The sequence below is a fragment of the Cetorhinus maximus genome, chromosome 24, assembly GCF_964194155.1.
Source record: "Cetorhinus maximus chromosome 24, sCetMax3.hap1.1, whole genome shotgun sequence".
NCBI classification, from domain to species: Eukaryota; Metazoa; Chordata; class Chondrichthyes; order Lamniformes; family Cetorhinidae; genus Cetorhinus; species Cetorhinus maximus.
The window spans coordinates 8,046,537-8,074,288 of record NC_135902.1 but is presented as its reverse complement, the minus strand read 5'-3'; the positions used below and the strand labels follow the sequence as shown (position 1 = coordinate 8,074,288).

The window sequence follows — 27,752 nt, the reverse complement described above, 5'->3', positions numbered from 1 at the left end:
CTGATGGAACAGTCTGAGGAAACAGATCAGAGGGGGGACAGCCTGGTGGAACAGTCTGAGGAACACAGTTCAGAGGAGGGACAGCCTGATGGAACAGTCTGAGGAACAGAGATCAGAGGGGGACAGCCTGGTGGAACAGTCTGAGGAACATAGATCAGAGGGGGACAGCCTGATGGAACAGTCTGAGGAACACAGATCAGAGGGAGAGGGCCTGATGGAACAGTCTGAGGAACAGAGATCAGAGGGGGACAGCCTGATGGAACAGTCTGAGGGACACAGATCAGAGGGGGACAGCCTGATGGAACAGTCTGAGGAACACAGATCAGAGGGAGAGGTCCTGATGGAACAGTCTGAGGAACACAGATCAGAGGGGGACAGCCTGATGGAACAGTCTGAGGATCACAGATCAGAGGGAGAGGGCCTGATGGAACAGTCTGAGGAACACAGATCAGAGGGAGAGGGCCTGATGGAACAGTCTGAGGAACACAGATCAGAGGGAGAGGGCCTGATGGAACAGTCTGAGGAACACAGATCAGAGAGGGACAGCCTGATGGAACAGTCTGAGGAACACAGATCAGAGGGAGAGGCCCTGATGGAACAGCCTGAGGAACACAGATCGGCGGGAGAGGGCCTGATGGAACAGTCTGAGGAACACAGATCAGAGGGGGACAGGCTGATGGAACAGTCTGAGGAACACAGATCAGAGGGAGAGGGTATGATGGAACAGTCTGAGGAACACAGATCAGAGGGGGACAGCCTGATGGAACAGTCTGAGGAACACAGATCAGAGGGAGAGGGCCTGATGGAACAGTCTGAGGAACACAGATCAGAGGGAGAGGGCCTGATGGAACAGTCTGCGGAACACAGATCAGAGGGGGGACAGCCTGGTGGAACAGTCTGAGGAACACAGATCAGAGGGAGAGGGCCTGATCGAACAGTCTGAGGAACACAGATCAGAGGGAGAGGGCCTGATGGAACAGTCTGAGGAACACAGATCAGAGGGAGAGGGCCTGATGGAAAAGTCTGAGGAACACAGATCAGAGGGAGAGGGCCTGATGGAACAGTCTGAGGAACACAGATCAGAGAGAGAGGGCCTGATGGAACAGTCTGAGGAACACAGATCAGAGGGAGAGGGCCTGATGGAACAGTCTGAGGAACACAGATCAGAGGGGGACAGCCTGATGGAACAGTCTGAGGAACACAGATCAGAGGGGGACAGCCTGATGGAACAGTCTGAGGAACACAGATCAGAGGGAGAGGGCCTGATGGAACAGTCTGAGGAACACAGATCAGAGGGAGAGGGCCTGATGGAACAGTCTGAGGAACACAGATCAGAGGGGGGACAGCCTGGTGGAACAGCCTGAGGAACACAGATCAGAAGGAGAGGGCCTGATGGAACAGTCTGAGGAACACAGATCAGAGGGGGACAGCCTGATGAAACAGTCTGAGGAACACAGATCAGAGGGAGAAGGCCTGATGGAACAGTCTGGGGAACACAGATCAGAGGGAGAGGGCCTGATTGAACAGTCTGAGGAACACATATCAGAGGGCGAGGGCCTGATGGAACAGTCTGAGGAACACAGATCAGAGGGCGAGGGCCTGATGGAACAGTCTGAGGAATACAGATCAGAGGGGGAGGGCCTGATGGAACAGTCTGAGGAACACAGATCAGATGGAGAGGGCCTGATGGAACAGTCTGAGGAACACAGATCAGAGGGGGGACAGCCTGTTGGAACAGTCTGAGGAACACAGATCAGAGGGAGAGGGCCTGATGGAAAAGTCTGAGGAACAGAGGTCAGAGGGAGAGGGCATGATGGAACAGTCTGAGGAACACAGATCAGAGGGAGAGGGCCTGATGGAACAGTCTGAGGAACACAGATCAGAGGGGGACAGCCTGATGGAACAGTCTGAGGAACACAGATCAGAGGGAGAGGGCCTGATGGAACAGTCTGAGGAGCACAGATCAGAGGGAGAGGGCCTGATGGAACAGTCTGAGGAACACAGATCAGAGGGGGGACAGCCTGGTGGAACAGTCTGAGGAACACAGATCAGAGGGGGAGAGCCTGATGGAACAGTCTGAGGAACACAGATCAGAGGGAGAGGGCCTGATGGAACAGTCTGAGGAACACAGATCAGAGGGAGAGGGCCTGAAAGAAAAGTCTGAGGAACACAGATCAGAGGGAGAGGGCCTGATGGAACAGTCTGAGGAACACAGATCAGAGGGAGAGGGCCTGATGGAACCGTCTGAGGGGCACGGATCAGAGGGGGACAGCCTGATGGAATTGTCTGAGGAACACAGATCAGAGGAGGGACAGCCTGATGGAAGAGTCTGAGGAACACAGATCAGAGGGGGACAGCCTGATGGAACACTCTGAGGAACACAGATCAGAGGGAGAGGGCCTGATGGAACAGTCTGAGGAACACAGATCAGAGGGGGACAGCCTGATGGAACAGTTTGAGGAACACAGATCAGAGGGAGAGGGCCTGATGGAACAGTCTGAGGAACACAGATCAGAGGGGGACAGCCTGATGGAACAGTCTGAGGAACACAGATCAGAGGGAGAGGGCCTGATGGAACAGTCTGAGGAACACAGATCAGAGAGAGAGGGCCTGATGGAACAGTCTGAGGAACACAGATCAGAGGGAGAGGGCCTGATGGAACAGTCTGAGGAACACAGATCAGAGGGGGGACAGCCTGGTGGAACAGTCTGAGGAACACCGATCAGAGGGAGAGGGCCTGATGGAACAGTCTGAGGAACACAGATCAGAGGGAGAGGGCCTGATGGAACAGTCTGAGGAACACAGATCAGAGGGAGAGGGCCTGATGGAACAGTCTGAGGAACACAGATCAGAGGGAGAGGGCCTGATGGAACAGTCTGAGGAACACAGATCAGAGGGAGAGGGCCTGATGGAACAGTCTGAGGAACACAGATCAGAGGGAGAGGGCCTGATGGAACAGTCTGAGGAACACAGATCAGAGGGGGACAGCCTGTTGGAACAGTCTGAGGAACACAGATCAGAGGGAGAGGGCCTGATGGAACAGTCTGAGGAACACAGATCAGAGGGGGACAGCCTGATGGAACAGTCTGAGGAACACAGATCAGAGGGAGAGGGCCTGATGGAACAGTCTGAGGAACACAGATCAGAGGGAGAGGGCCTGATGGAACAGTCTGAGGAACACAGATCAGAGGGAGAGGGCCTGATGGAACAGTCTGAGGAACACAGATCAGAGGGAGAGGGCCTGATGGAACAGTCTGAGGAACACAGATCAGAGGGAGAGGGCCTGATGGAACAGTCTGAGGAACACAGATCAGAGGGAGAGGGCCTGATGGAACAGTCTGAGGAAACAGATCAGAGGGGGGACAGCCTGGTGGAACAGTCTGAGGAACACAGTTCAGAGGAGGGACAGCCTGATGGAACAGTCTGAGGAACAGAGATCAGAGGGGGACAGCCTGGTGGAACAGTCTGAGGAACATAGATCAGAGGGGGACAGCCTGATGGAACAGTCTGAGGAACACAGATCAGAGGGAGAGGGCCTGATGGAACAGTCTGAGGAACAGAGATCAGAGGGGGACAGCCTGATGGAACAGTCTGAGGGACACAGATCAGAGGGGGACAGCCTGATGGAACAGTCTGAGGAACACAGATCAGAGGGAGAGGTCCTGATGGAACAGTCTGAGGAACACAGATCAGAGGGGGACAGCCTGATGGAACAGTCTGAGGATCACAGATCAGAGGGAGAGGGCCTGATGGAACAGTCTGAGGAACACAGATCAGAGGGAGAGGGCCTGATGGAACAGTCTGAGGAACACAGATCAGAGGGAGAGGGCCTGATGGAACAGTCTGAGGAACACAGATCAGAGAGGGACAGCCTGATGGAACAGTCTGAGGAACACAGATCAGAGGGAGAGGCCCTGATGGAACAGCCTGAGGAACACAGATCGGCGGGAGAGGGCCTGATGGAACAGTCTGAGGAACACAGATCAGAGGGGGACAGGCTGATGGAACAGTCTGAGGAACACAGATCAGAGGGAGAGGGTATGATGGAACAGTCTGAGGAACACAGATCAGAGGGGGACAGCCTGATGGAACAGTCTGAGGAACACAGATCAGAGGGAGAGGGCCTGATGGAACAGTCTGAGGAACACAGATCAGAGGGAGAGGGCCTGATGGAACAGTCTGCGGAACACAGATCAGAGGGGGGACAGCCTGGTGGAACAGTCTGAGGAACACAGATCAGAGGGAGAGGGCCTGATCGAACAGTCTGAGGAACACAGATCAGAGGGAGAGGGCCTGATGGAACAGTCTGAGGAACACAGATCAGAGGGAGAGGGCCTGATGGAAAAGTCTGAGGAACACAGATCAGAGGGAGAGGGCCTGATGGAACAGTCTGAGGAACACAGATCAGAGAGAGAGGGCCTGATGGAACAGTCTGAGGAACACAGATCAGAGGGAGAGGGCCTGATGGAACAGTCTGAGGAACACAGATCAGAGGGGGACAGCCTGATGGAACAGTCTGAGGAACACAGATCAGAGGGGGACAGCCTGATGGAACAGTCTGAGGAACACAGATCAGAGGGAGAGGGCCTGATGGAACAGTCTGAGGAACACAGATCAGAGGGAGAGGGCCTGATGGAACAGTCTGAGGAACACAGATCAGAGGGGGGACAGCCTGGTGGAACAGCCTGAGGAACACAGATCAGAAGGAGAGGGCCTGATGGAACAGTCTGAGGAACACAGATCAGAGGGGGACAGCCTGATGAAACAGTCTGAGGAACACAGATCAGAGGGAGAAGGCCTGATGGAACAGTCTGGGGAACACAGATCAGAGGGAGAGGGCCTGATTGAACAGTCTGAGGAACACATATCAGAGGGCGAGGGCCTGATGGAACAGTCTGAGGAACACAGATCAGAGGGCGAGGGCCTGATGGAACAGTCTGAGGAATACAGATCAGAGGGGGAGGGCCTGATGGAACAGTCTGAGGAACACAGATCAGATGGAGAGGGCCTGATGGAACAGTCTGAGGAACACAGATCAGAGGGGGGACAGCCTGTTGGAACAGTCTGAGGAACACAGATCAGAGGGAGAGGGCCTGATGGAAAAGTCTGAGGAACAGAGGTCAGAGGGAGAGGGCATGATGGAACAGTCTGAGGAACACAGATCAGAGGGAGAGGGCCTGATGGAACAGTCTGAGGAACACAGATCAGAGGGGGACAGCCTGATGGAACAGTCTGAGGAACACAGATCAGAGGGAGAGGGCCTGATGGAACAGTCTGAGGAACACAGACCAGAGGGAGAGGGCCTGATGGAACAGTCTGAGGAACACAGATCAGAGGGAGAGGGCCTGATGGAACAGTCTGAGGAACACAGATCAGAGGGAGAGGGCCTGATGGAACAGTCTGAGGAACACAGATCAGAGGGGGGACAGCCTGGTAGAACAGTCTGAGGAACACAGATCAGAGGGAGAGGGCCTGATGGAAAAGTCTGAGGAACACAGGTCAGAGGGAGAGGGCATGATGGAACAGTCTGAGGAACACAGATCAGAGGGAGAGGGCCTGATGGAACAGTCTGAGGAACACAGATCAGAGGGAGAGGGCCTGATGGAACAGTCTGAGGAACACAGATCAGAGGGGGACAGCCTGATGGAACAGTCTGAGGAACACAGATCAGAGGGAGAGGGCCTGATGGAACAGTCTGAGGAACACAGATCAGAGGGAAATGGCCTGATGGAACAGTCTGAGGAACACAGATCAGAGGGAGAGGGCCTGATGGAACAGTCTGTGGAACACAGATCAGAGGGAAAGGGCCTGATGGAACAGTCTGAGGAACACAGATCAGAGGGAGAGGGCCTGATGGAACAGTCTGAGGAACACAGATCAGAGGGAGAGGGCCTGATGGAACAGTCTGAGGAACACAGATCAGAGGGAGAGGGCCTGATGGAACAGTCTGAGGAACACAGATCAGAGGGAGAGGGCCTGATGGAACAGTCTGAGGAACACAGATCAGAGGGGGACAGCCTGATTGAACAATCTGAGGAACACAGATCAGAGGGAGAGGGCCTGATGGAAACGTCTGAGGAACACAGGTCAGTGGGAGAGGGCATGATGGAACAGTCTGAGGAACACAGATCAGAGGGGGACAGCCTGATGGAACAGTCTGAGGAACACAGATCAGAGGGAGAGGGCCTGATGGAACAGTCTGAGGAACACAGATCAGAGGGGGACAGCCTGATGGAACAGTCTGAGGAACACAGATCAGAGGGAGAGGGCCTGATGGAACAGTCTGAGGAACACAGATCAGAGGGAGAGGCCCAGATGGAACAGTCTGAGGAACACAGATCAGAGGGAGAGGACCTGATGGAACAGTCTGAGGAAACAGATCAGAGGGGGGACAGCCTGGTGGAACAGTCTGAGGAACACAGTTCAGAGGAGGGACAGCCTGATGGAACAGTCTGAGGAACAGAGATCAGAGGGGGACAGCCTGGTGGAACAGTCTGAGGAACATAGATCAGAGGGGGACAGCCTGATGGAACAGTCTGAGGAACACAGATCAGAGGGAGAGGGCCTGATGGAACAGTCTGAGGAACAGAGATCAGAGGGGGACAGCCTGATGGAACAGTCTGAGGGACACAGATCAGAGGGGGACAGCCTGATGGAACAGTCTGAGGAACACAGATCAGAGGGAGAGGTCCTGATGGAACAGTCTGAGGAACACAGATCAGAGGGGGACAGCCTGATGGAACAGTCTGAGGATCACAGATCAGAGGGAGAGGGCCTGATGGAACAGTCTGAGGAACACAGATCAGAGGGAGAGGGCCTGATGGAACAGTCTGAGGAACACAGATCAGAGGGAGAGGGCCTGATGGAACAGTCTGAGGAACACAGATCAGAGAGGGACAGCCTGATGGAACAGTCTGAGGAACACAGATCAGAGGGAGAGGCCCTGATGGAACAGCCTGAGGAACACAGATCGGCGGGAGAGGGCCTGATGGAACAGTCTGAGGAACACAGATCAGAGGGGGACAGGCTGATGGAACAGTCTGAGGAACACAGATCAGAGGGAGAGGGTATGATGGAACAGTCTGAGGAACACAGATCAGAGGGGGACAGCCTGATGGAACAGTCTGAGGAACACAGATCAGAGGGAGAGGGCCTGATGGAACAGTCTGAGGAACACAGATCAGAGGGAGAGGGCCTGATGGAACAGTCTGAGGAACACAGATCAGAGGGGGGACAGCCTGGTGGAACAGTCTGAGGAACACAGATCAGAGGGAGAGGGCCTGATGGAACAGTCTGAGGAACACAGATCAGAGGGAGAGGGCCTGATGGAACAGTCTGAGGAACACAGATCAGAGGGAGAGGGCCTGATGGAAAAGTCTGAGGAACACAGATCAGAGGGAGAGGGCCTGATGGAACAGTCTGAGGAACACAGATCAGAGAGAGAGGGCCTGATGGAACAGTCTGAGGAACACAGATCAGAGGGAGAGGGCCTGATGGAACAGTCTGAGGAACACAGATCAGAGGGGGACAGCCTGATGGAACAGTCTGAGGAACACAGATCAGAGGGGGACAGCCTGATGGAACAGTCTGAGGAACACAGATCAGAGGGAGAGGGCCTGATGGAACAGTCTGAGGAACACAGATCAGAGGGAGAGGGCCTGATGGAACAGTCTGAGGTACACAGATCAGAGGGGGGACAGCCTGGTGGAACAGCCTGAGGAACACAGATCAGAAGGAGAGGGCCTGATGGAACAGTCTGAGGAACACAGATCAGAGGGGGACAGCCTGATGGAACAGTCTGAGGAACACAGATCAGAGGGAGAAGGCCTGATGGAACAGTCTGGGGAACACAGATCAGAGGGAGAGGGCCTGATTGAACAGTCTGAGGAACACATATCAGAGGGCGAGGGCCTGATGGAACAGTCTGAGGAACACAGATCAGAGGGCGAGGGCCTGATGGAACAGTCTGAGGAATACAGATCAGAGGGGGAGGGCCTGATGGAACAGTCTGAGGAACACAGATCAGATGGAGAGGGCCTGATGGAACAGTCTGAGGAACACAGATCAGAGGGGGGACAGCCTGTTGGAACAGTCTGAGGAACACAGATCAGAGGGAGAGGGCCTGATGGAAAAGTCTGAGGAACAGAGGTCAGAGGGAGAGGGCATGATGGAACAGTCTGAGGAACACAGATCAGAGGGAGAGGGCCTGATGGAACAGTCTGAGGAACACAGATCAGAGGGGGACAGCCTGATGGAACAGTCTGAGGAACACAGATCAGAGGGAGAGGGCCTGATGGAACAGTCTGAGGAACACAGATCAGAGGGAGAGGGCCTGATGGAACAGTCTGAGGAACACAGATCAGAGGGAGAGGGCCTGATGGAACAGTCTGAGGAACACAGATCAGAGGGAGAGGGCCTGATGGAACAGTCTGAGGAACACAGATCAGAGGGGGGACAGCCTGGTAGAACAGTCTGAGGAACACAGATCAGAGGGAGAGGGCCTGATGGAAAAGTCTGAGGAACACAGGTCAGAGGGAGAGGGCATGATGGAACAGTCTGAGGAACACAGATCAGAGGGAGAGAGCCTGATGGAACAGTCTGAGGAACACAGATCAGAGGGAGAGGGCCTGATGGAACAGTCTGAGGAACACAGATCAGAGGGGGACAGCCTGATGGAACAGTCTGAGGAACACAGATCAGAGGGAGAGGGCCTGATGGAACAGTCTGAGGAACACAGATCAGAGGGAGAGGGCCTGATGGAACAGTCTGAGGAACACAGATCAGAGGGAGAGTGCCTGATGGAACAGTCTGAGGAACACAGATCAGAGGGAGAGGGCCTGATGGAACAGTCTGAGGAACACAGATCAGAGGGAGAGGGCCTGATGGAACAGTCTGAGGAACACAGATCAGAGGGAGAGGGCCTGATGGAACAGTCTGAGGAGCACAGATCAGAGGGGGACAGCCTGATTGAACAATCTGAGGAACACAGATCAGAGGGAGAGGGCCTGATGGAAACGTCTGAGGAACACAGGTCAGTGGGAGAGGGCATGATGGAACAGTCTGAGGAACACAGATCAGAGGGGGACAGCCTGATGGAACAGTCTGAGGAACACAGATCAGAGGGAGAGGGCCTGATGGAACAGTCTGAGGAACACAGATCAGAGGGGGACAGCCTGATGGAACAGTCTGAGGAACACAGATCAGAGGGAGAGGGCCTGATGGAACAGTCTGAGGAACACAGATCAGAGGGAGAGGCCCAGATGGAACAGTCTGAGGAACACAGATCAGAGGGAGAGGGCCTGATGGAACAGTCTGAGGAACACAGATCAGAGGGAGAGGGCCTGATGGAACAGTCTGAGGAACACAGATCAGAGGGGGACAGCCTGATGGAACAGTCTGAGGAACACAGATCAGAGGGAGAGGGCCTGATGGAACAGTGTGAGGAACACAGATCAGAGGGGGACAGCCTGATGGAACAGTCTGAGGAACACAGATCAGAGGGAGAGGGCCTGATGGAACAGTCTGAGGAACACAGATCAGAGGGAGAGGGCCTGATGGAACAGTCTGAGGAACACAGATCAGAGGGAGAGGGCCTGATGGAACAGTCTGAGGAAACAGATCAGAGGGGGGACAGCCTGGTGGAACAGTCTGAGGAACACAGATCAGAGGGAGAGGGCCTGATGGAACAGTCTGAGGAAAACAGATCAGAGGGAGAGGGCCTGATGGAACAGTCTGAGGAACACAGATCAGAGGGAGAGGGCCTGATGGAACAGTCTGAGGAACACAGATCAGAGGGAGAGGGCCTGATGGAACAGTCTGAGGAACAGAGATCAGAGGGGGACAGCCTGATGGAACAGTCTGAGGGACACAGATCAGAGGGAGAGGGCCTGATGGAACAGTCTGAGGAACACAGCTCAGAGGGAGAGGTCCTGATGGAACCGTCTGAGGAACACAGATCAGAGGGGGACAGCCTGATGGAACAGTCTGAGGATCACAGATCAGAGGGAGAGGGCCTGATGGAACAGTCTGAGGAACACAGATCAGAGGGAGAGGGCCTGATGGAACAGTCTGAGGAACACAGATCAGAGGGAGAGGGCCTGATGGAACAGTCTGAGGAACACAGATCAGAGGGAGAGGGCCTGATGGAACAGTCTGAGGAACACAGATCAGAGAGGGACAGCCTGATGGAACAGTCTGAGGAACACAGATCAGAGGGAGAGGCCCTGATGGAACAGCCTGAGGAACACAGATCGGCGGGAGAGGGCCTGATGGAACAGTCTGAGGAACACAGATCAGAGGGGGACAGGCTGATGGAACAGTCTGAGGAACACAGATCAGAGGGAGAGGGTATGATGGAACAGTCTGAGGAACAGAGATCAGAGGGGGACAGCCTGATGGAACAGTCTGAGGAACACAGATCAGAGGGAGAGGGCCTGATGGAACAGTCTGAGGAACACAGATCAGAGGTAGAGGGCCTGATGGAACAGTCTGAGGAACACAGATCAGAGGGGGGACAGCCTGGTGGAACAGTCTGAGGAACACAGATCAGAGGGAGAGGGCCTGATGGAACAGTCTGAGGAACACAGATCAGAGGGAGAGGGCCTGATGGAACAGTCTGAGGAACACAGATCAGAGGGAGAGGGCCTGATGGAAAAGTCTGAGGAACACAGATCAGAGGGAGAGGGCCTGATGGAACAGTCTGAGGAACACAGATCAGAGAGAGAGGGCCTGATGGAACAGTCTGAGGAACACAGATCAGAGGGAGAGGGCCTGATGGAACAGTCTGAGGAACACAGATCAGAGGGGGTCAGCCTGATGGAACAGTCTGAGGAACACAGATCAGAGGGGGACAGCCTGATGGAACAGTCTGAGGAACACAGATCAGAGGGAGAGGGCCTGATGGAACAGTCTGAGGAACACAGATCAGAGGGAGAGGGCCTGATGGAACAGTCTGAGGTACACAGATCAGAGGGGGGACAGCCTGGTGGAACAGCCTGAGGAACACAGATCAGAAGGAGAGGGCCTGATGGAACAGTCTGAGGAACACAGATCAGAGGGGGACAGCCTGATGGAACAGTCTGAGGAACACAGATCAGAGGGAGAAGGCCTGATGGAACAGTCTGGGGAACACAGATCAGAGGGAGAGGGCCTGATTGAACAGTCTGAGGAACACATATCAGAGGGCGAGGGCCTGATGGAACAGTCTGAGGAACACAGATCAGAGGGCGAGGGCCTGATGGAACAGTCTGAGGAATACAGATCAGAGGGGGAGGGCCTGATGGAACAGTCTGAGGAACACAGATCAGATGGAGAGGGCCTGATGGAACAGTCTGAGGAACACAGATCAGAGGGGGGACAGCCTGTTGGAACAGTCTGAGGAACACAGATCAGAGGGAGAGGGCCTGATGGAAAAGTCTGAGGAACAGAGGTCAGAGGGAGAGGGCATGATGGAACAGTCTGAGGAACACAGATCAGAGGGAGAGGGCCTGATGGAACAGTCTGAGGAACACAGATCAGAGGGGGACAGCCTGATGGAACAGTCTGAGGAACACAGATCAGAGGGAGAGGGCCTGATGGAACAGTCTGAGGAACACAGATCAGAGGGAGAGGGCCTGATGGAACAGTCTGAGGAACACAGATCAGAGGGAGAGGGCCTGATGGAACAGTCTGAGGAACACAGATCAGAGGGAGAGGGCCTGATGGAACAGTCTGAGGAACACAGATCAGAGGGGGGACAGCCTGGTAGAACAGTCTGAGGAACACAGATCAGAGGGAGAGGGCCTGATGGAAAAGTCTGAGGAACACAGGTCAGAGGGAGAGGGCATGATGGAACAGTCTGAGGAACACAGATCAGAGGGAGAGGGCCTGATGGAACAGTCTGAGGAACACAGATCAGAGGGAGAGGGCCTGATGGAACAGTCTGAGGAACACAGATCAGAGGGGGACAGCCTGATGGAACAGTCTGAGGAACACAGATCAGAGGGAGAGGGCCTGATGGAACAGTCTGAGGAACACAGATCAGAGGGAAAGGGCCTGATGGAACAGTCTGAGGAACACAGATCAGAGGGAGAGGTCCTGATGGAACAGTCTGAGGAACACAGATCAGAGGGGGAGGGCCTGATGGAACAGTCTGAGGAACACAGATCAGAGGGAGAGGGCCTGATGGAACAGTCTGAGGAACACAGATCAGAGGGAGAGGGCCTGATGGAACAGTCTGTGGAACACAGATCAGAAACTGAAATCCAGTGGCAGCAAAACCAGTAACATTTTTTGTCAAGTTAACCTTAGTACTGCATGACTTCTTTGACATTGGAGCCTGGGTTGTGAAAAATATATTTTACGACAAAAATGATCCAATAGCAGGACAACACAATAGAATATAATTACCTATCTGTGTTTCTATTAAGAGTAATCCATGGCACCCTTGTATGGAAAAAGATTAATGCTGATCATTCTATGAACAGTATAACTCAGCCTTCAAAGTTTTGAATGGAGATTACAATGATGGGTGCATGAGCAGAGCAGCGACTAGAGAGTCTGTTACCAGAGGCACCATTATCAGTGAGAGCAGCAAAAGGGTCCATCCCTGCCCTATAAATGGGTGGGCCACGCTGTCACTTTCACTAATTGACAGACTGCCGTGTGATCGCAATTGGCCGGCCCCTTCCCGCCCCCACAGGTTTGCTGCCAACTTCCAGGTCCGTGTATTTTTTTTCATTCATTTATGGGATGTGAGTATCACTAGAGATCACCATTTGTTGCCCATTCCTAAATGCCCCTGAGATAGCAATAGTGAACTGCCCTCTTGTACCACTGAAGTCCATGTGGCCATCTGAGTCACTTGCTAGACCATTTCAGGGGGAAGCTAATGAACCACATTGCTGTGGGTCTGGAGTTACGTATAGGCCAGACTGGGGAAGGACAGCAGATTTCCTCCCCCTAAAGGACATTTATGAACCAGATGGGTTTTTAACAACAATCTGTTACCGTCACTGAGACTAGCTTTATACTCGAGGTTTTTTAATTGAATTGAAATTCCACCACTTGCTGTGGTGGGATTTAAACCCATGTCTCTGAAACATTATTCTGGGCCTCTGGATTATTGGTCCAGTGATACTGGTCTGGATTTTTATCTTAGAAGCTGGTCGTAGGAGTCAGGAAATCTTGCAGCTTGGCGTGCCCGCCTTGGGAAAAATCCTTTGAAAAGTGTGATTTTCATTCTGTGGGGCAGGTGCCTGCTGGAACCAAACCCATCACCCCCATAGATGCAGAATTGGAAGTGGCCACAGGGGCAGCAAAGTGCCCAGGCAGGCTGGTTAAATAGCATACCTTGGTCCTCCGCGACTTTATCCCAGTTTTTTTGCTCAATATTAGTTCCTCTAACCCTTACCCCTCAACCCCATCCATGCCAACTCATGCCCCACACACTTCCAATAGCCCCTGATACCCTCCATGCCAACCCATGTCTCTCCACTGAGCCCCAATGGTCCCTCATACTCTCCATACCAATACATGCCCCTACACCCACCTGCCAATGTCCTTTTATACCCTCCATACCAACTCGATGCACTTCCAAGACCATTGAACCAGTATACACTCTGTGCAGAACCAATGAGCCCTATAGTAACAATGGCAAGTGTGGAAAAACTTCAAAAAAAACAGCCATTCATAACTTTCTTAAAAGAAAAACTGCTGTTGGTAAGGTCAATTTGTCAACTTTGACAAATGTAGGTTCTAATGCTGTATTGATAGCTTGAGTAAAAGCAAAACACTGCGGATGCTGGAAATCTGAAATGAAAACAGAAAATAGCCTGGCGATAACTGGAGAGAGAGAAACACAGTTAACGTTTCGAGTCTAATATGACTTTTGTTATGATAGTTTGAGCTTTGTTACATTGCCATTGTATTTAGTTTTTAGAGGGAAGGTTGTGATGCACTAAACAATCTTTTCCTTCAAGCGCCTTGTTTTTGTTGACCTCAGCTAGGCACAAAGCTGACCAGGGACGCAACAGAAGACAAAAGGTCCAAGAGACTAGCTCTAGTGAATCTTTTGACTATTCCCAATAGTTCCTTTAAGCAGCATACATAATGAATTGTCTGTCAGAGGATAGGGTGTCCATTTTCTTGTCTCTCAGTCAACTGATGGGGCACTGGTACATAAAATGATATGGAGTGATGGCATAACCAATACAAAATAAAGGGAACTCCCTAGAGTTTCCAATGCTGGGCCCCACACTTCAGGAAAGATGTGAAAGCATTCAAAAGAGTGCAGAAAAGGTTTTACAAAATTAGTTCCAGGGATGAAGGACTTCAGTTACTTGGATAGATTGAAGAAGTTGCGACTGTTTTCCTTCAAGAGAGCAGATTTGATAGAGGTGTTCAAAATCATTAGGGCTCTAGACAGAGTAGACAGGAAACTGTTCCTACTGGCAGAAGGGCCAAGAACTAGGAGACACCAATGCAAGGAAAAACTCAGCAGGTCTGGCAGCATCGGCGGAGAAGAGCACAGTTGACGTTTCAAGTCCTCATGACCCTTCAACAGAACTAAGTAAAAATAGGAAAGGGGTGAAATATAAGCTGGTTTAAGGGGAGCGGGGAGGGGGTTGTTGGGACAAGAAGCCAGTAATAGGTGGAGATTAGCAAAAGATGTCACAGACAAAAGGACAAAGAGGTGTTGACTCCCACGGCACCTTCCCATGCGACCGCAGAAGATGCAACACCTGCCCCTTCACTTCCTCTCTTCTCACCGTCCAAGGGCCCAAACACTCCTTTCAAGTGAAGCAGCATTTCACTTGCACTTCCCTCAACGTAGTCTACTGCATTCGTTGCTCCCAATGCGGTTTCCTCTACATTGGAGAGAACAACGCAGACTGGGTGACCGCTTTGCAGAACACCTTCGGTCTGTCCGCAAGCATTACCCAGACCTCCCTGTGGCTTGCCATTTCAACACTCCACCCTGCTCTCATGCCCACATGTCTGTCCTTGGCTTGCTGCATTGTTCCTGTGAAGCTCAACGCAAACTGGAGGAACAGCACCTCATCTTCCGACTAGGCACTTAACAGCCTTCCGGACTGAATATTGAGTTCAACAATTTTAGATCATGAACTCCCTCCTCCATCCCCACCCCCTTTCCTTTTCTTCCCCCTCCTTTTTGTTTTTTCCAATAATTTATATAGATTTTTCTTTTCCCACCTATTTCCATTATTTTTAATTGTATTTCCACCCATTGTTTATCTCTACCTTTTAGCCTTTTTAGTATTCCTTCACCCCACCCCACCCCCACTAGAGCTATCTGTACCTTGCTTGTCCTGCTTTCTACTCTTAATAGCACATTCCTTTAGATAATATCACCACCTTCAACACCTCTTTGTCCCTTTGTCTGTGACATCTTTTGGTTATCTCCACCTATCACTGGCTTCTTGTCCCAACAACCCCCGCCCCCCCTCCACCCCCCACAAACCAGCTTATATTTCACCCCTTTCCTATTTTTACTTAGTTCTGTTGAAGGGTCATGAGGACTCGAAACATCAACTGCGCTCTTCTCCGCCGATGCTGCCAGACCTGCTGAGTTTTTCCAGGTATTTCTGTTTCTGTTTTTGTTTTGGATTTCCAGCATCCGCAGTTCTTTGCTTTTATCTTTGGACACTAATGCAAGGTGAGTGGCAAAAGAAGAATTAGCAACATGAGGGAAAACCTGTTTATGCAGCGAGCGGTTAGCATCTGGAATGTATCGCATGAGAGTGTAGTGGAGACTGATTCTATCATAGCTTTTAAAAGGCAGTGGATAATTACCTAAATAGAGAAGATTTGCAGGGCTACATGGAAAAGATGGGGGAGTGGGACGAGCTGAGTAGTGCTTGCAGAGAGGCAGCACAGACACAGTGGGTCAAATGCTGCCATCTATGATTTTATAAAGAGGCAACCAATGATAGAGCAGCACTGCTCACTCAGTCTGCTGTTCAGCTTCTTGCATTTTTGAAGACAAATTACATGCCAATACTTAACCTGGAACTCTAACCTTGTAATTAAATTCCTCCTTATCTGAATGTGTGCTCTGAATATTTTATAGAAGGTGAATAAAACATCAAAATAACATTGTAATGGCTAGAGAAACAGAGTTCAGCAGAAGGTGAGAGGAAGGGTACTTTCCATGTATTATGATTTTCTGTAGATTGATCAGCTTGAGCACACCAGGACACATGGCTGCATTTAAATGGTACAAGTGTGTAGAATTGAATGAACAGATAGGCCCCTAATTGCATTATGATTGCAACTCAGCAACTGAATAACACTTGAAACTGGTCTCCCTTGTCATTTTATTCAATAAAACTTAACTACGTCCACTCTAGACTCTAAAATGTATTAACATAATTGGGCACTGGATTAAATTGTTAGTCTTGGAGCAGCATAAGTTTTTATCAAAAAGTACAGGCCAGTCTGCTCAGTCCACCAAATGTTATTTTTGTCAAATTTATTAATTCACGGTCCATGGGCATCACTGGCTCGGCCAGTATTTATTGTCCTCCCTAACTGCCCTTGAGGAGCAATGAGTAGCTTTCTTAAACCGCATTATAAAATGAAACTGAATTGCTGAAGAGATTATCGTGATTCTGGGATGAGTGGGATCTCCTGCGAGGAGAGATGAGTCTTATGTTACTGGAGTTCAGAAGAATGAGAGGCGATCTCATTAAAATGTGTAACATTTTTAGAGTCCTTGACAGGGCAGATGTTAAGAGGCTGTATCCCCCCTTGCTGGACAGTCTAGATCAAGGGGTTATACTATCAAGATAAGGGGTCAGCCATTTAGGACTGAGATGAGGAGATATTTCTTCACTCAAGAGGGTTGTCAATCTTTTGAATTTTCTAATCTAAAGGGCTGAAGCAGTCAATGAATATATTCAGTACTGAGATCAATAGATATTTGGACAATAAGGGAATCACAGAATATGTGGATTGACCACGAATCTAGAGTTGGTGGAGAAGCTCAATAATGACCTGATTAAATGGCGGAACAGGCTCAAGGAGTGATAGGGCCTACTCCTAATTCTTATGTTTCTTATGAATTACCCACATTACTTTTTAGGTACCATATTTAATCTGGATTCTATTTGAAGCTCCATTTGAGCACATTTACCTCTGCCATCTTTTTGAAGGTTTTTTGCCTCCAAACTTTATAAAGATATCTAACGATTCGAACTGCAAAAGAGATTATTTGACATTATTTTCCCTAAATTTTGAGTAATTGGAAGGATTTACAAGATTACTGCCAAAGGCATCCATGGAATCATTGGCAAAATGGTCAGAGGAGTTTCCATGGAAACAGTGGCCAACTGGTCAAAGGGATTTCCATGGAAACGGTTGCCAGGTGTTCAGAGCTCATTTATTGGAAATGTTAACCAGGTGTTCAGATATTTTTTTGCGGAAATTCCAGTTCTGCAAATTGATTTAATAAATATCTTTTTTTAGCAGTTTTTAAAGCCTAGATTTACAATTATTATTACAAGTGATGGGGTTCATTGGGAGTACAGTCCTATACAAGTAACTCAGGAGATAAAAACATGTCGGAATTGTTCCAGATTTGCACGAAGTGCGGTATTAGGTGTGAAAAACGATGTTTTACCGGCCGGCCGCAATGGTGGGTTTTCACACTGTATCGTCCCCTTCCCGCCTCATAAATTGTGCAGTCACGGGAAACATGCAGTCTGGCTGGCGAGCGGCCTACGATTGGCCTGCCACACGGGTACCTCACTGCTTCCTCATGCCAGGTGCCATATTTAAGATGCAGCCATGCGCACATTTCTCAATGTTTGCAGCCCAGGATTGTTCTGGTCAAGACATGGCCCCAAAAGCCAAGAAGAGTGCAGCCCCCACCCCCCCCCCCCCCACCAATTCAGTGACACTCTGCTGGGACAGCTTTTGGACGCCATGGAGGCCCACCATGATGTCCTTTGCCTCCACTCTGGCTGCAGGAGGCTCATCAGTCTCACCGTTCTGGTTTGGGAGGCGGTGACAGAGGTGGTCAGTGCCAACACTGCACACAAGAGGTTGGCCATCCAGTGCAGAAAACAGATGAATGATCTCACCCATGTCGACAGGGTAAGGCAACCATCTCATCATTCTCAACTCACCCACTCACAGGTCCATCACACAATCGTTGGCATCTCATTCACCACCAGCTCAAGGGATATCACCACTCACCCTCTTTCATACATACCCTCACATCTCCATCTGGCCTCATCTCCTCTGGAAATAGCCTCCTCATCACTTCCATGACTCCACACACGCATGCCTGGCATCCTTCTCATTTGGCCTGGCATGCGCCTTGTTCACACTCTCTTCATCTGTCTTTTTGCAGGTCAAGATCACGTGCAATCGCCGAGATTGTAGTGCTGGACATCAAGGTCCTCACACTGTTCGAGAGTCTCGTGTTGGAGCTGACGGGAGAGGACATCGTCCATTCCTGCAACAACGGTGAGGTCGGCGGTGAACACCCACATGAGGGTGCTGCACCACATCATCCCTCTCTCAATGCTACTCTGAGTCCACTGTTATGTGTTTAACGTGGATGCCAAGCACTAATAATCTTCACTTTCTGACCCAGGCACATATGACACGTCACCCCCAGGCAACCTAGACCCCAACCTCAGCGCCGAGAGCACCTCAGATGATGACCCTGAGGGCAGCACCATTGAAGACCCATCATAGCACTCACCCACACCCTCCACCAACACAGCAACACACCTCGATAGGACCTAGATGTAGGGTAGCTTCAGGATCACAATTTGGTGAGCACACCATACAATCTGTTCCACAGCAGGTGGAGGCAGAGACACCCTTGGTCGCTGGCACTTGGAGGACTGCTGGAGGCAAGGAAACAGCTGAGGCTGAATCAAATGATGAGCCTCTGGACTCGGTCCTCAATCCTTTGGTGGAGCTGCAAAGGCAATCACTGGAACATCAGGAAGAGATGTCTGGTGCACTCCTCAGGTTGCAAGGGATGATGGAAGAGTCCATCCACCTTCAAACCGAGGTGTTACTGCTGGCATGCCAATGCATCTAGATCAGAACTGGCAAGATGGTGGCCGCCAATGAGACCTTGGTCCAGGACATCTACCCTGCACTGCTGTGTGGGTTGAACTCCATAGCCGATGCCATAGTTGGCCTCCAACAGTGTCACTGCGAGAGGGGTGTGGGGCAGCTCAATCTCACTTCAGCTTCCCCTTCTCCTCAAGGAGTCAGCCAGAGGTCATCGGGCACCCACAGGGAGGACGATCTGCAGCTCGACATCCCAGGGCTATCCACCCAGGTGACTCCGGGAATGTCCGGCCAATTCAAATCCCCTTTTCCTGTGACCCCCAGATCTCCAGCTCCACAGGCCGAGGAGGGTGCAGCTGGCCCACAGCAGGACATGCAAAGTAGGCCAGGGCCCTCCAAGTCTCAGCCCTCCACCAAGGTCATCACAGACAGGTCATAGCAGTCAGCAGGCTGCCTCCACCTCTGCTGTGGATGTTGGGGGAGCACCAAGATGTCGCGGTAGAGTTAGGAAGGTTAAGAAGATATAGTTTCACAGAGTGAGCACGGATGTTAATCATTTGTACATAATGTTCACTATAATAAACTCCCAAGAATGTCTCCTCGTCTATGGCTCCTTGGTTATGTTCAGTCACTCAGAGGTCACTAGATAGGTTGAGTGAGTGGGCAAAAAATCTGGCAGATGGAGTATAATGTAGGGAAATGTGAAGTTGTTCACTTTGGTAGGAAGAATAAAAAGCAGAGTATTACTTAAACAGAGAACAGCTGCAGAATTCCGAGATGCAGAGGGATCTAGGTGTTCTAGTTCATGAGTCACAAAAAGCTAGTATGCAGGTACAGCACGTAATCAAGAAGGCTAATTGTGGTAGCTATGGTTTTATCTAACAAGCAGTATATCTTTAAGAAGGATGTTATAAAAGAAAATCACATGATCTTAGGTAACCAATAGAGGAATAGTGAAGGCTAACTTTGTAGTTAGTTGGAAGTCAGTAGTCTGCAAGTCAGCAGCAGAAGTATGTAGATAGAATTTGGTGTAGAAACACATATATGTAGCAGCTGAGTACCTTGTAAATAAACACAATGTGTTCCACCTAAGAAATGTCTGTAGAACTACTCTATCTAAAGTACCAACATGGTCACCCCACAACAAGCATGCAAGTGTGATTCACAAGTCACAACACTAATGGAATGCTATCCTTTATTATGAGAAGAATTGAACATAAACGTTATGCTTCAGATATACAGGGCATTGGTGGGGCCATCATCTCGAATATTGTGTGCAGTTTTGGCCTCCTTATTTAAGGAAGGGTGTAAATGCATTGGAGGCAGTTCAGAGGAGGTTTACTAGATTAATACCTGGAATTTGTCTTATGAGAAAAGGTTAGTCAGACTGAGCTTGTTTCCACTGGAGTTTAGAAGAGTGAGGGGTGACTTGATTGAAGTTTGTAAGGTCCTGAACAGTATTGACAAGGTGGACGTGGAAAGAATGTTTCTTCTGATGGTTGAGTCCAGAACTAGGGGGCACTTGTTAAAATTAGGGGTTGCCCTTGTAGGACAGAGATGAGGAGAAATTTGTCCTCTCAGAGCTTGTGCGACTTTGGAATTCTCTGCCTCAGAAGGCGGCGGAGGTGGGGTCATTGAATATCTTTAAAGCAGAGGTAGATAGGTTCTTCTTAGGCAAGGGAATCAAAGGTTATCAGGGTTAAATGGGAATGTGGAATTCGAAACACAAACTGATCAGCCATGATCTTATTGAATGGCGGAGCAGGTTCGTGGGGCCAAATGGCCTACTTCTGCTCCTATTTCGTAGCTTTGTATGTATATTCGTATGTGAAACCTTGGTTCCTGCACAAGCTAAAGGCAGTTGTCTCATTTTAGGGCCTCTCCCCTGTGCAGTGTGCAACCTTCAAACTGAAGTGATGGTCCGGCTTCACACTCACTGGGCACATTCCTGATACCTGCACCTCGATGGTGCTTGTCATTGCTACCAGAATGTCGTGGGCAGACATCACAGAGTTCCGTCATTCTCTCTGTGTGCTCTCAGCACCTCTGAGGTGGGGCTGGCCCCCATTCCGCAGGGGTCAGTGTTGGGACCACAACTTTTCACTTTATACATTAATAATCTAGATGAAGGAACTGAGGGCATCCTGGCTAAGTTTGCAGATGATACAAAGATAGGTGGAGGGACAGGTAGTATTGAGGAGGCAGGGAGGCTGCAGAAGGATTTGGATAGGTTAAGAGAATAGGCAAAGAAGTGGCAGATGAAATACAACGTGGGGAAGTGTGAGGTCATGCACTTTGGTAGGAAGAATAGAGGCATGGACTATTTTCTAAATGGGGAGAGAATTCAGAAATCTGGAGTGCAAAGGGACTTGGGAGTCCTAGTCCAGGATTCTCTTAAGGTTAACTTGCAGGTTGAGTCGGTAGTTAGGAAGGCAAATGCAATGTTGGCATTTATTTCGAGAGGACTAGAATATAAAAGCAGGGATGTGCTGCTGAGGCTTTATAAGGCTCTGGTCAGACCACATTTAGAATATTGTGAGAAATTTTGGGCCCCGTATCTCAGGAAGGATGTGCTGGCCCTGGAGAGGGTCCAGAGGAGGTTCACGAGAATGATCCCAGCAATGAAAGGCTTAACATATGAGGAACGTTTGAGGACTCTGGGTCTATACTCGATGGAGTTTAGAAGGATGAGGGTGGTTCTGATTGAAACTTACAGAATACTGAAAGGCCTGGATAGAGTGGACATGGGGGAAATGTTTCCATTAGTAGGAGAGACTAGGGCACGAGGGCACAGCCTCAGAGTAAAGGTAAGACCTTTTAGAACAGAGATGAGGAGAAGCTTCTTTAGCCAGAGAGTGGTGAATCTATGGAATTCATTGCCACAGAAGGCTGTGGAGGCCAGGTCATTGAGTGTATTTAAGACCGAGATAGATAGGTTCTTGATTGGTAAGGGGATCAAAGGTTACGGGGAGAAGGCGGGAGGATGGGGTTAAGAAACTTATCAGCCATGATTGAATGGTGGAGCAGACTCGATGGGCTGATTGGTCTAATTTCTGCTCCTATGTCTCATGGTCTTATGGTCTTATCTCTTCAGCATCTGTGACTGGTGACACTGTGTTCCTGAAGGGCTCAGGTGCTGAAGGCTGACAAAGGATCAGATGCATTTAAAGTTTCACGGCTGTGTCTCTATGATTTGACCCTGATCACCGAGCGCACGCGAGCTGCCCTCAGCCATACAGGATTCAGACATTCACAGAAACTATGTGAAGATCTATGGAGTGTCCTCACTACATGTGTTCACCATCCTCCTGCAATTGAGCAACTTTCAGAGCCTCCTCTGCATCTCCATGACATGACCCTGAGCACTGAGGGTATGTGTGCTGCCATCAGCCACACAGGAGTCAAACATTCACAGATGCAAGGTGAGGATGTCAGGACTGTCCTCACTGAAACTTGTCATCATCCTCCATGAATCTTGTAGCTATGAGGTCCTCCCAAGCCCACCTGCCTTGCCTGTCCAGTGTGATGGCCTGATCCCTGGCATCCTATGTCCTCGGGGACCTCATCACCGTCATCCCCTTCGAACAGCTCTTCCATCTCCTCCTCAGCCAGGTCCTCCCCCTGTTGCAGAGCCAGGTTGTGTAGCATGCAGCAAGCTACGATGATGCGTGGCACCCTAGGTGGACTGTATTGCAGTGCTCCACCAGACCTGTCGAGGCACCGGAGCCTCATTTTCAAGATGCCTATCATTTTCTCCACCAAAGTCCGGGTCGCAGCATGGACATCATTATACCATCTCTCTGCTGCAGTCTGAGGCCGCCACACAGGCATCATCAGCCATGTCCTCTGTGGGTAGACCTTGTCTCCAAGGAGCCAACCCTGCAGTCTCTCTGGACCCTGGAAGATGTCAGGGATCTGAGACCTGCTGAGGATGTAGGAGTCATGGATGCTCCCTGGGAATCGTGCACAGACCTGCAGGATGTGAACATTCAGCGAGTGGAAGCCCTTGCTGTTGACGTAGTTGACTGCTTGTTGCCATGGAGACCCTAAGCGCCATGTGAGTGCAGTGGATGGCACCCTGCACCTGCGCAAATACCAGCGCTCTTGCTTCCTGGCTTTCTTGATCCTGGTCGAAATGCACAAATTTCTGTTCCTTTGCGAAGATTGCATCCGTGATTTCCTGGATACACTTGTGCATGGAGGCTTGCAAGATCCCACACAGGTCACCTGTGGAGCCCTGGAAGAAGCCACTGGTGTAAAAATTGCGCGCAATGGTCACTGGCATGGCCACTGGCAGTGAATGCCCTCCATATCCCAATGGCACCAAATCCTACAGCAGGTGGCATATATGACTGACTAGTTCCCTAGACATGCGCAGCCTTCGGCAACACTGGTTTCTCAGTCATCTGCAGGAATGCCACCTATGACTCTGGGTCTAATGAAGCACCTACAAGTGATGGCTCTCTATGGATCTCCAGCTGCATGCACTGCAGGCCCTGCCACCCTTTCATCCAGAGGGAGGTGCTCCTCCAGCCAGGCACCTCCGCCGCTCTCCTCTTCTTCTTCTCTGCTCCCTGTAAGCCATGAGGCATACCGCTAAATCACCAGGCTCCATGATCCTGATGTTCTCCTCCTGTAGGATCGAGGAGAGAGATGTGTGGGATAGGATATGTGTCCGAACAACCTCTCTCAGTTAGGTCAGAAGGCCCCTTCACACATGCAGGAGAGTGCTGGATACCACTTGGCTGGTCAGTGTGTAGTGCACTTCATGACTGTCCAAAACCCCAACCACCTCCGCCCCACTCCACTTGACCGATTGGCGGCAGCTTCACCCACTGGACTGCATGCTGTGCTCTCAGCTCAGGCACAGGCATTCTCCTAACCCACACTGCAAGGCTGCACTGTTAGCCTTGAACCATAATGGATACTGGTCCAAACCTTAATAAAGACATTGTAAGGGGCTGTAAGCGCCTCCACCAGTAACTGGGCCATGGCCCTTTTCGCAAGGGGGTTCTACGACTTGCCCAGTTGGCTAATTCTTCTGCTGCCCCTAAAATGCACATTAATTTGCAGTTTGCGCTTGAGGGGTGAAAAATTCTGGAGCATTTGGTGGCACTTTCATGCTTTTGTGTTGCTTGAATGGGCAGAAAAGCTTCAGAGGCCCCACTCCAAGCCTGTCAATGGAGCTGCTGCTGAATAGTCTCAGCTGTGGAAGAATGCTCACTCTTGACCAGCTTTTCCAAGTGAGTGGCCACTTCCTTCACAGCCCCCTCCCCCCCACCCCACCCCACCCCTCCCGACCACCACCCTCCCAAACCCGGTATGTGCTTGAATATTTCCTTCAGTCTGTGCCACCTCCGCCCCCACTCCCCGCACCACCGGCTTCACCCACACTGGAACCCTTGCCCCGGCACCGCACCGAAATCCAGCCAGAAAAAAGTGACTTGCCTATGACCCCATCCCCATGCCAACCAACCCCCCACATCCCCCCACGAATGCGTGGTGCCTCCTCCTTGATGTCCTATGGCCAATGCTCGCGAGCACTGTGCAAGTTTGTGTGGTCTCACCTCCGCGTTCCCCTCCAAGTTCAGCTGGCCAGGTGCACGCGTTTTAAGGACAGGCATGAAGCACACTGCCCTAAAGTCACACCAATGTGGGTGGTAACTTTGATGTGGGGGGGTGGGGGGATGATTCCAGCGAGCAGGGCTTAAAGTGAGATGCTAAAATATTGAAACTAGGTTTCTGGCATGCAGCGGCAGGAAATGCCTTTGACGTGTGGAGCGGACGATCGCAAACTGATTTCACGACGGCGTGAAACCAATTTTTGGCCTTCTCGCCATATTGTCTGCTCACGCCCGCCCCCATTGGGACTGGACATGGAATTTTTTGCCACAGAAGGCTGTGGAGGCCAGGTCATTGAGTGTATTTAAGACCGAGATAGATAGGTTCTTGATTGGTAAGGGGATCAAAGGTTACGGGGAGAAGGCGGGAGAATGGGGTTGAGAAACTTATCAGCCATGATTGAATGGCGGAGCAGACTCGATGGGCCAATTGGCCTAATTTCTGCTCCTATGTCTTATGGTCTTATGGACCATTCCGCCCATTATCGCACTTGCCATTGCCTGCTATCCCTGGATCATTTATATTCTTCTCTTAGTGCTTTTTTCCCCTTCATTTTACTCATAAAGCACAAGTTAAACATAGAATTATGTAAGCTGTATAATTGTATATTGGGCAGGATTTTGTGGTAGAAATAACAATGAATAATGGTTAAATAGCAACACTCACTGTTAATAGCAAATCAAGTAGTAACTTCCGGAGAATGGACACGTGCAGTTAAATGCAGATTTCAAGAATTGGCTATCTGAGTTTCCCTACTCCTCCAGAGGCTTTGCTATAATGGGACCTCATCAAGGTATTCAGCATTCAAACAAATGGAAATGCATGAAGCTAACAGCATTTACATGGATACCCACGAAAAATGCTGGAAAAAGTAAAGGGTTGTCCTTCCTAGTATAAGTAAATTTTTAACAGTGTGATAAGGCTTAATCACTGCCAAGGAATAGCAGCACTGATTATTAACTTTTACAAGTGTGAAGTCTCATTCCTACAGATTTTTATATTGCCTGAAATTTAAAATTAAATTATTTTAATAAAAATTATGTTTCTCGTTTCCTCTTTTGGTTTCTTTTACCTCCCTCTCGATCCTATAATTTTCCCTTTTGCTTTCTGTTTATGATTTTAGATTGAATTCATATTCTATCTCACACAATCTGATGCAGACTATTCAGCTAGACAGGCTCGGTAAAGATTCGTCAATCTGATTGGTTAAGGAGACACGGAGCGGAATTTAATTCAGGTGGTGGGAGTCTGGCTCATTGGCTGGAAAGCTGGTGAGAGCTTCGTGTTGCTTCCATTGGCGGGGGGAAGCCCACAATATTAAATGTCTATCCAGCTAGTGGTGGGCCTTGCCTGGGAGTTAGAATTCCAGGGGCGAAAACCACACTCCCTGAGAGCTGCTGGGCATTTGGAGTCCAGCAACTCCCCATTATAGGCAGCACCACGGGCTGTGGTGATGGACCCACCTGAGGCCTAGAATCAGCAAGGAACCCAGGTTCGCAGGCGTGGAGGGGGGCAGTTGCTGGCTGGGGGCGGGCGGGGGGGGCTGCTGGGAGGGAGGTGGCTCCTAGCTGTCTCCCTTTTCTCGATGCCGTGTCCCCCGATCAAGCACTGAGTGCATTTAAACAACGGAACCAGACTTGGAGCCTGCAAGGAAATCCGACAGGGTTTGCTTTTCAGGCTCCTCATGTGGTGACTCCCCATCCGCCACTGGTTGAACACCACGGGCAGTGGGGTGAGACCCTTTCAATCAGAGTCCAGATGGGAAGGCTGTCCACGAGGCTTGCTGCCTAATTAAATGCCCCTGTGCTCCCAAACTTGCTGTCAGTTTGGTGGGCATTAAATTCTGCCCACAGTTGCTTTCCCTGTTTTCACTCCCTTTAGAGGATGCTGTGCTGTTTTGGATTTCTAATAGCTACAAGGGATATTACAGCCCCACCGCGCGTGTCTCTCCCCAGCGGATGCGGTGAGCCATTTAAATCTCCGTTTAGTTCGGCGGGGCCGTAATGTCCCCCACTCCGGGTGGAAGCGACCGTAAAATCCTGACCCAAGTTTCAGTGTAAAAGCCCAGAGCAGGTCTGTAGGTAAGTGTATGTGCAATGAAGGGCTACAGTTATGTGCTTGCTGTCCACAAAATCTGAGCTATTGTCCTGTAGTTAATGTTATTAGTTATTAATTATATTAGAATCCCAAACAATTCATCAAGTCACATTTCAATCATTCGATCATTCTACAATTTTTTTTCCCGTACCTCTAAGAGCATCAGATTGCAGAGGCTGTTTCCTGGCTTTATTTGTTATTTTCACTAGTAGTACAGAGCTGTGGTCTTTGTGGCAGGTCTGTAACCCTGGTGTAATTCAATATTTGCCCTAGCATGCACTGTCAGGGTTTGACTGATATCAAGAAAGCAACTTCAAGAGCCATCGTCAGGAGAGCACTGTAGCTGAAATCTTGCCAATGTGAGTGACGATTGTACCCTGAAGAGCAGGGAGGTAGCAACAAATGCACTACCACAAAACTTTTCAAATCATGAAGCATTTGGACAGTGGCTCCTCCTCTGCAGAAAGTGGTTGTTAATATTCAAAACCATGTGTTGCCAATGATGGACCAGAATGTATGATTTCTGCTTAGCTACTAACACTGCATAATGGAGAAATGGCTTACAATGTGACAGCTACGTTAGTGCCTTTTACTCTAAGCACACATCTTTTCCTTAGGCATTCCACCCTCTCCAAGGTGCAAAAAGGAAGAAGGAAAATCTCTCGTTTTTATAGAGATCTTGTCATTTTGTTTTGGGAAGATGGTGAAGTGAACTGTACTGTTCATGACAGGTGAACGTGGATACATCTCTGGTGTCGAGCTCGATATGGCTTGAGCAAGCATTGGTTCAACCTTTTCATGTACACACTGTAAAATGGATAAGTTGTATATTTGCCACGGTGTTAATAGTTGAGATGAATATCATGAATGTATTCATGGGGAAGTTTAATAAATACATCAGACAGAAAGGAATAAAAGAATACTCTGATGGAGTAGATGAAGTGAGGTGGGAGGAGGCTCCTACGGAGCATCAGCACCAGCATGGACCAATTGGGCCA

The 27,752-nt window shown here is 50.2% G+C and overlaps 1 protein-coding gene across 1 annotated transcript in view; it reads right to left on the bottom strand.

Annotated features, from left to right (window-relative positions):
• Positions 1 to 27,752, bottom strand: part of LOC144699628 (protein shisa-6-like) — a 560,335-nt gene that overhangs the window by 183,894 nt on the left and 348,689 nt on the right. The window contains exon 5 of the mRNA XM_078570705.1: positions 17,938 to 17,946. Coding sequence (XP_078426831.1) covers positions 17,938 to 17,946 — 9 coding nt within the window. The remainder of the gene's footprint in view (positions 1 to 17,937; positions 17,947 to 27,752) is intronic.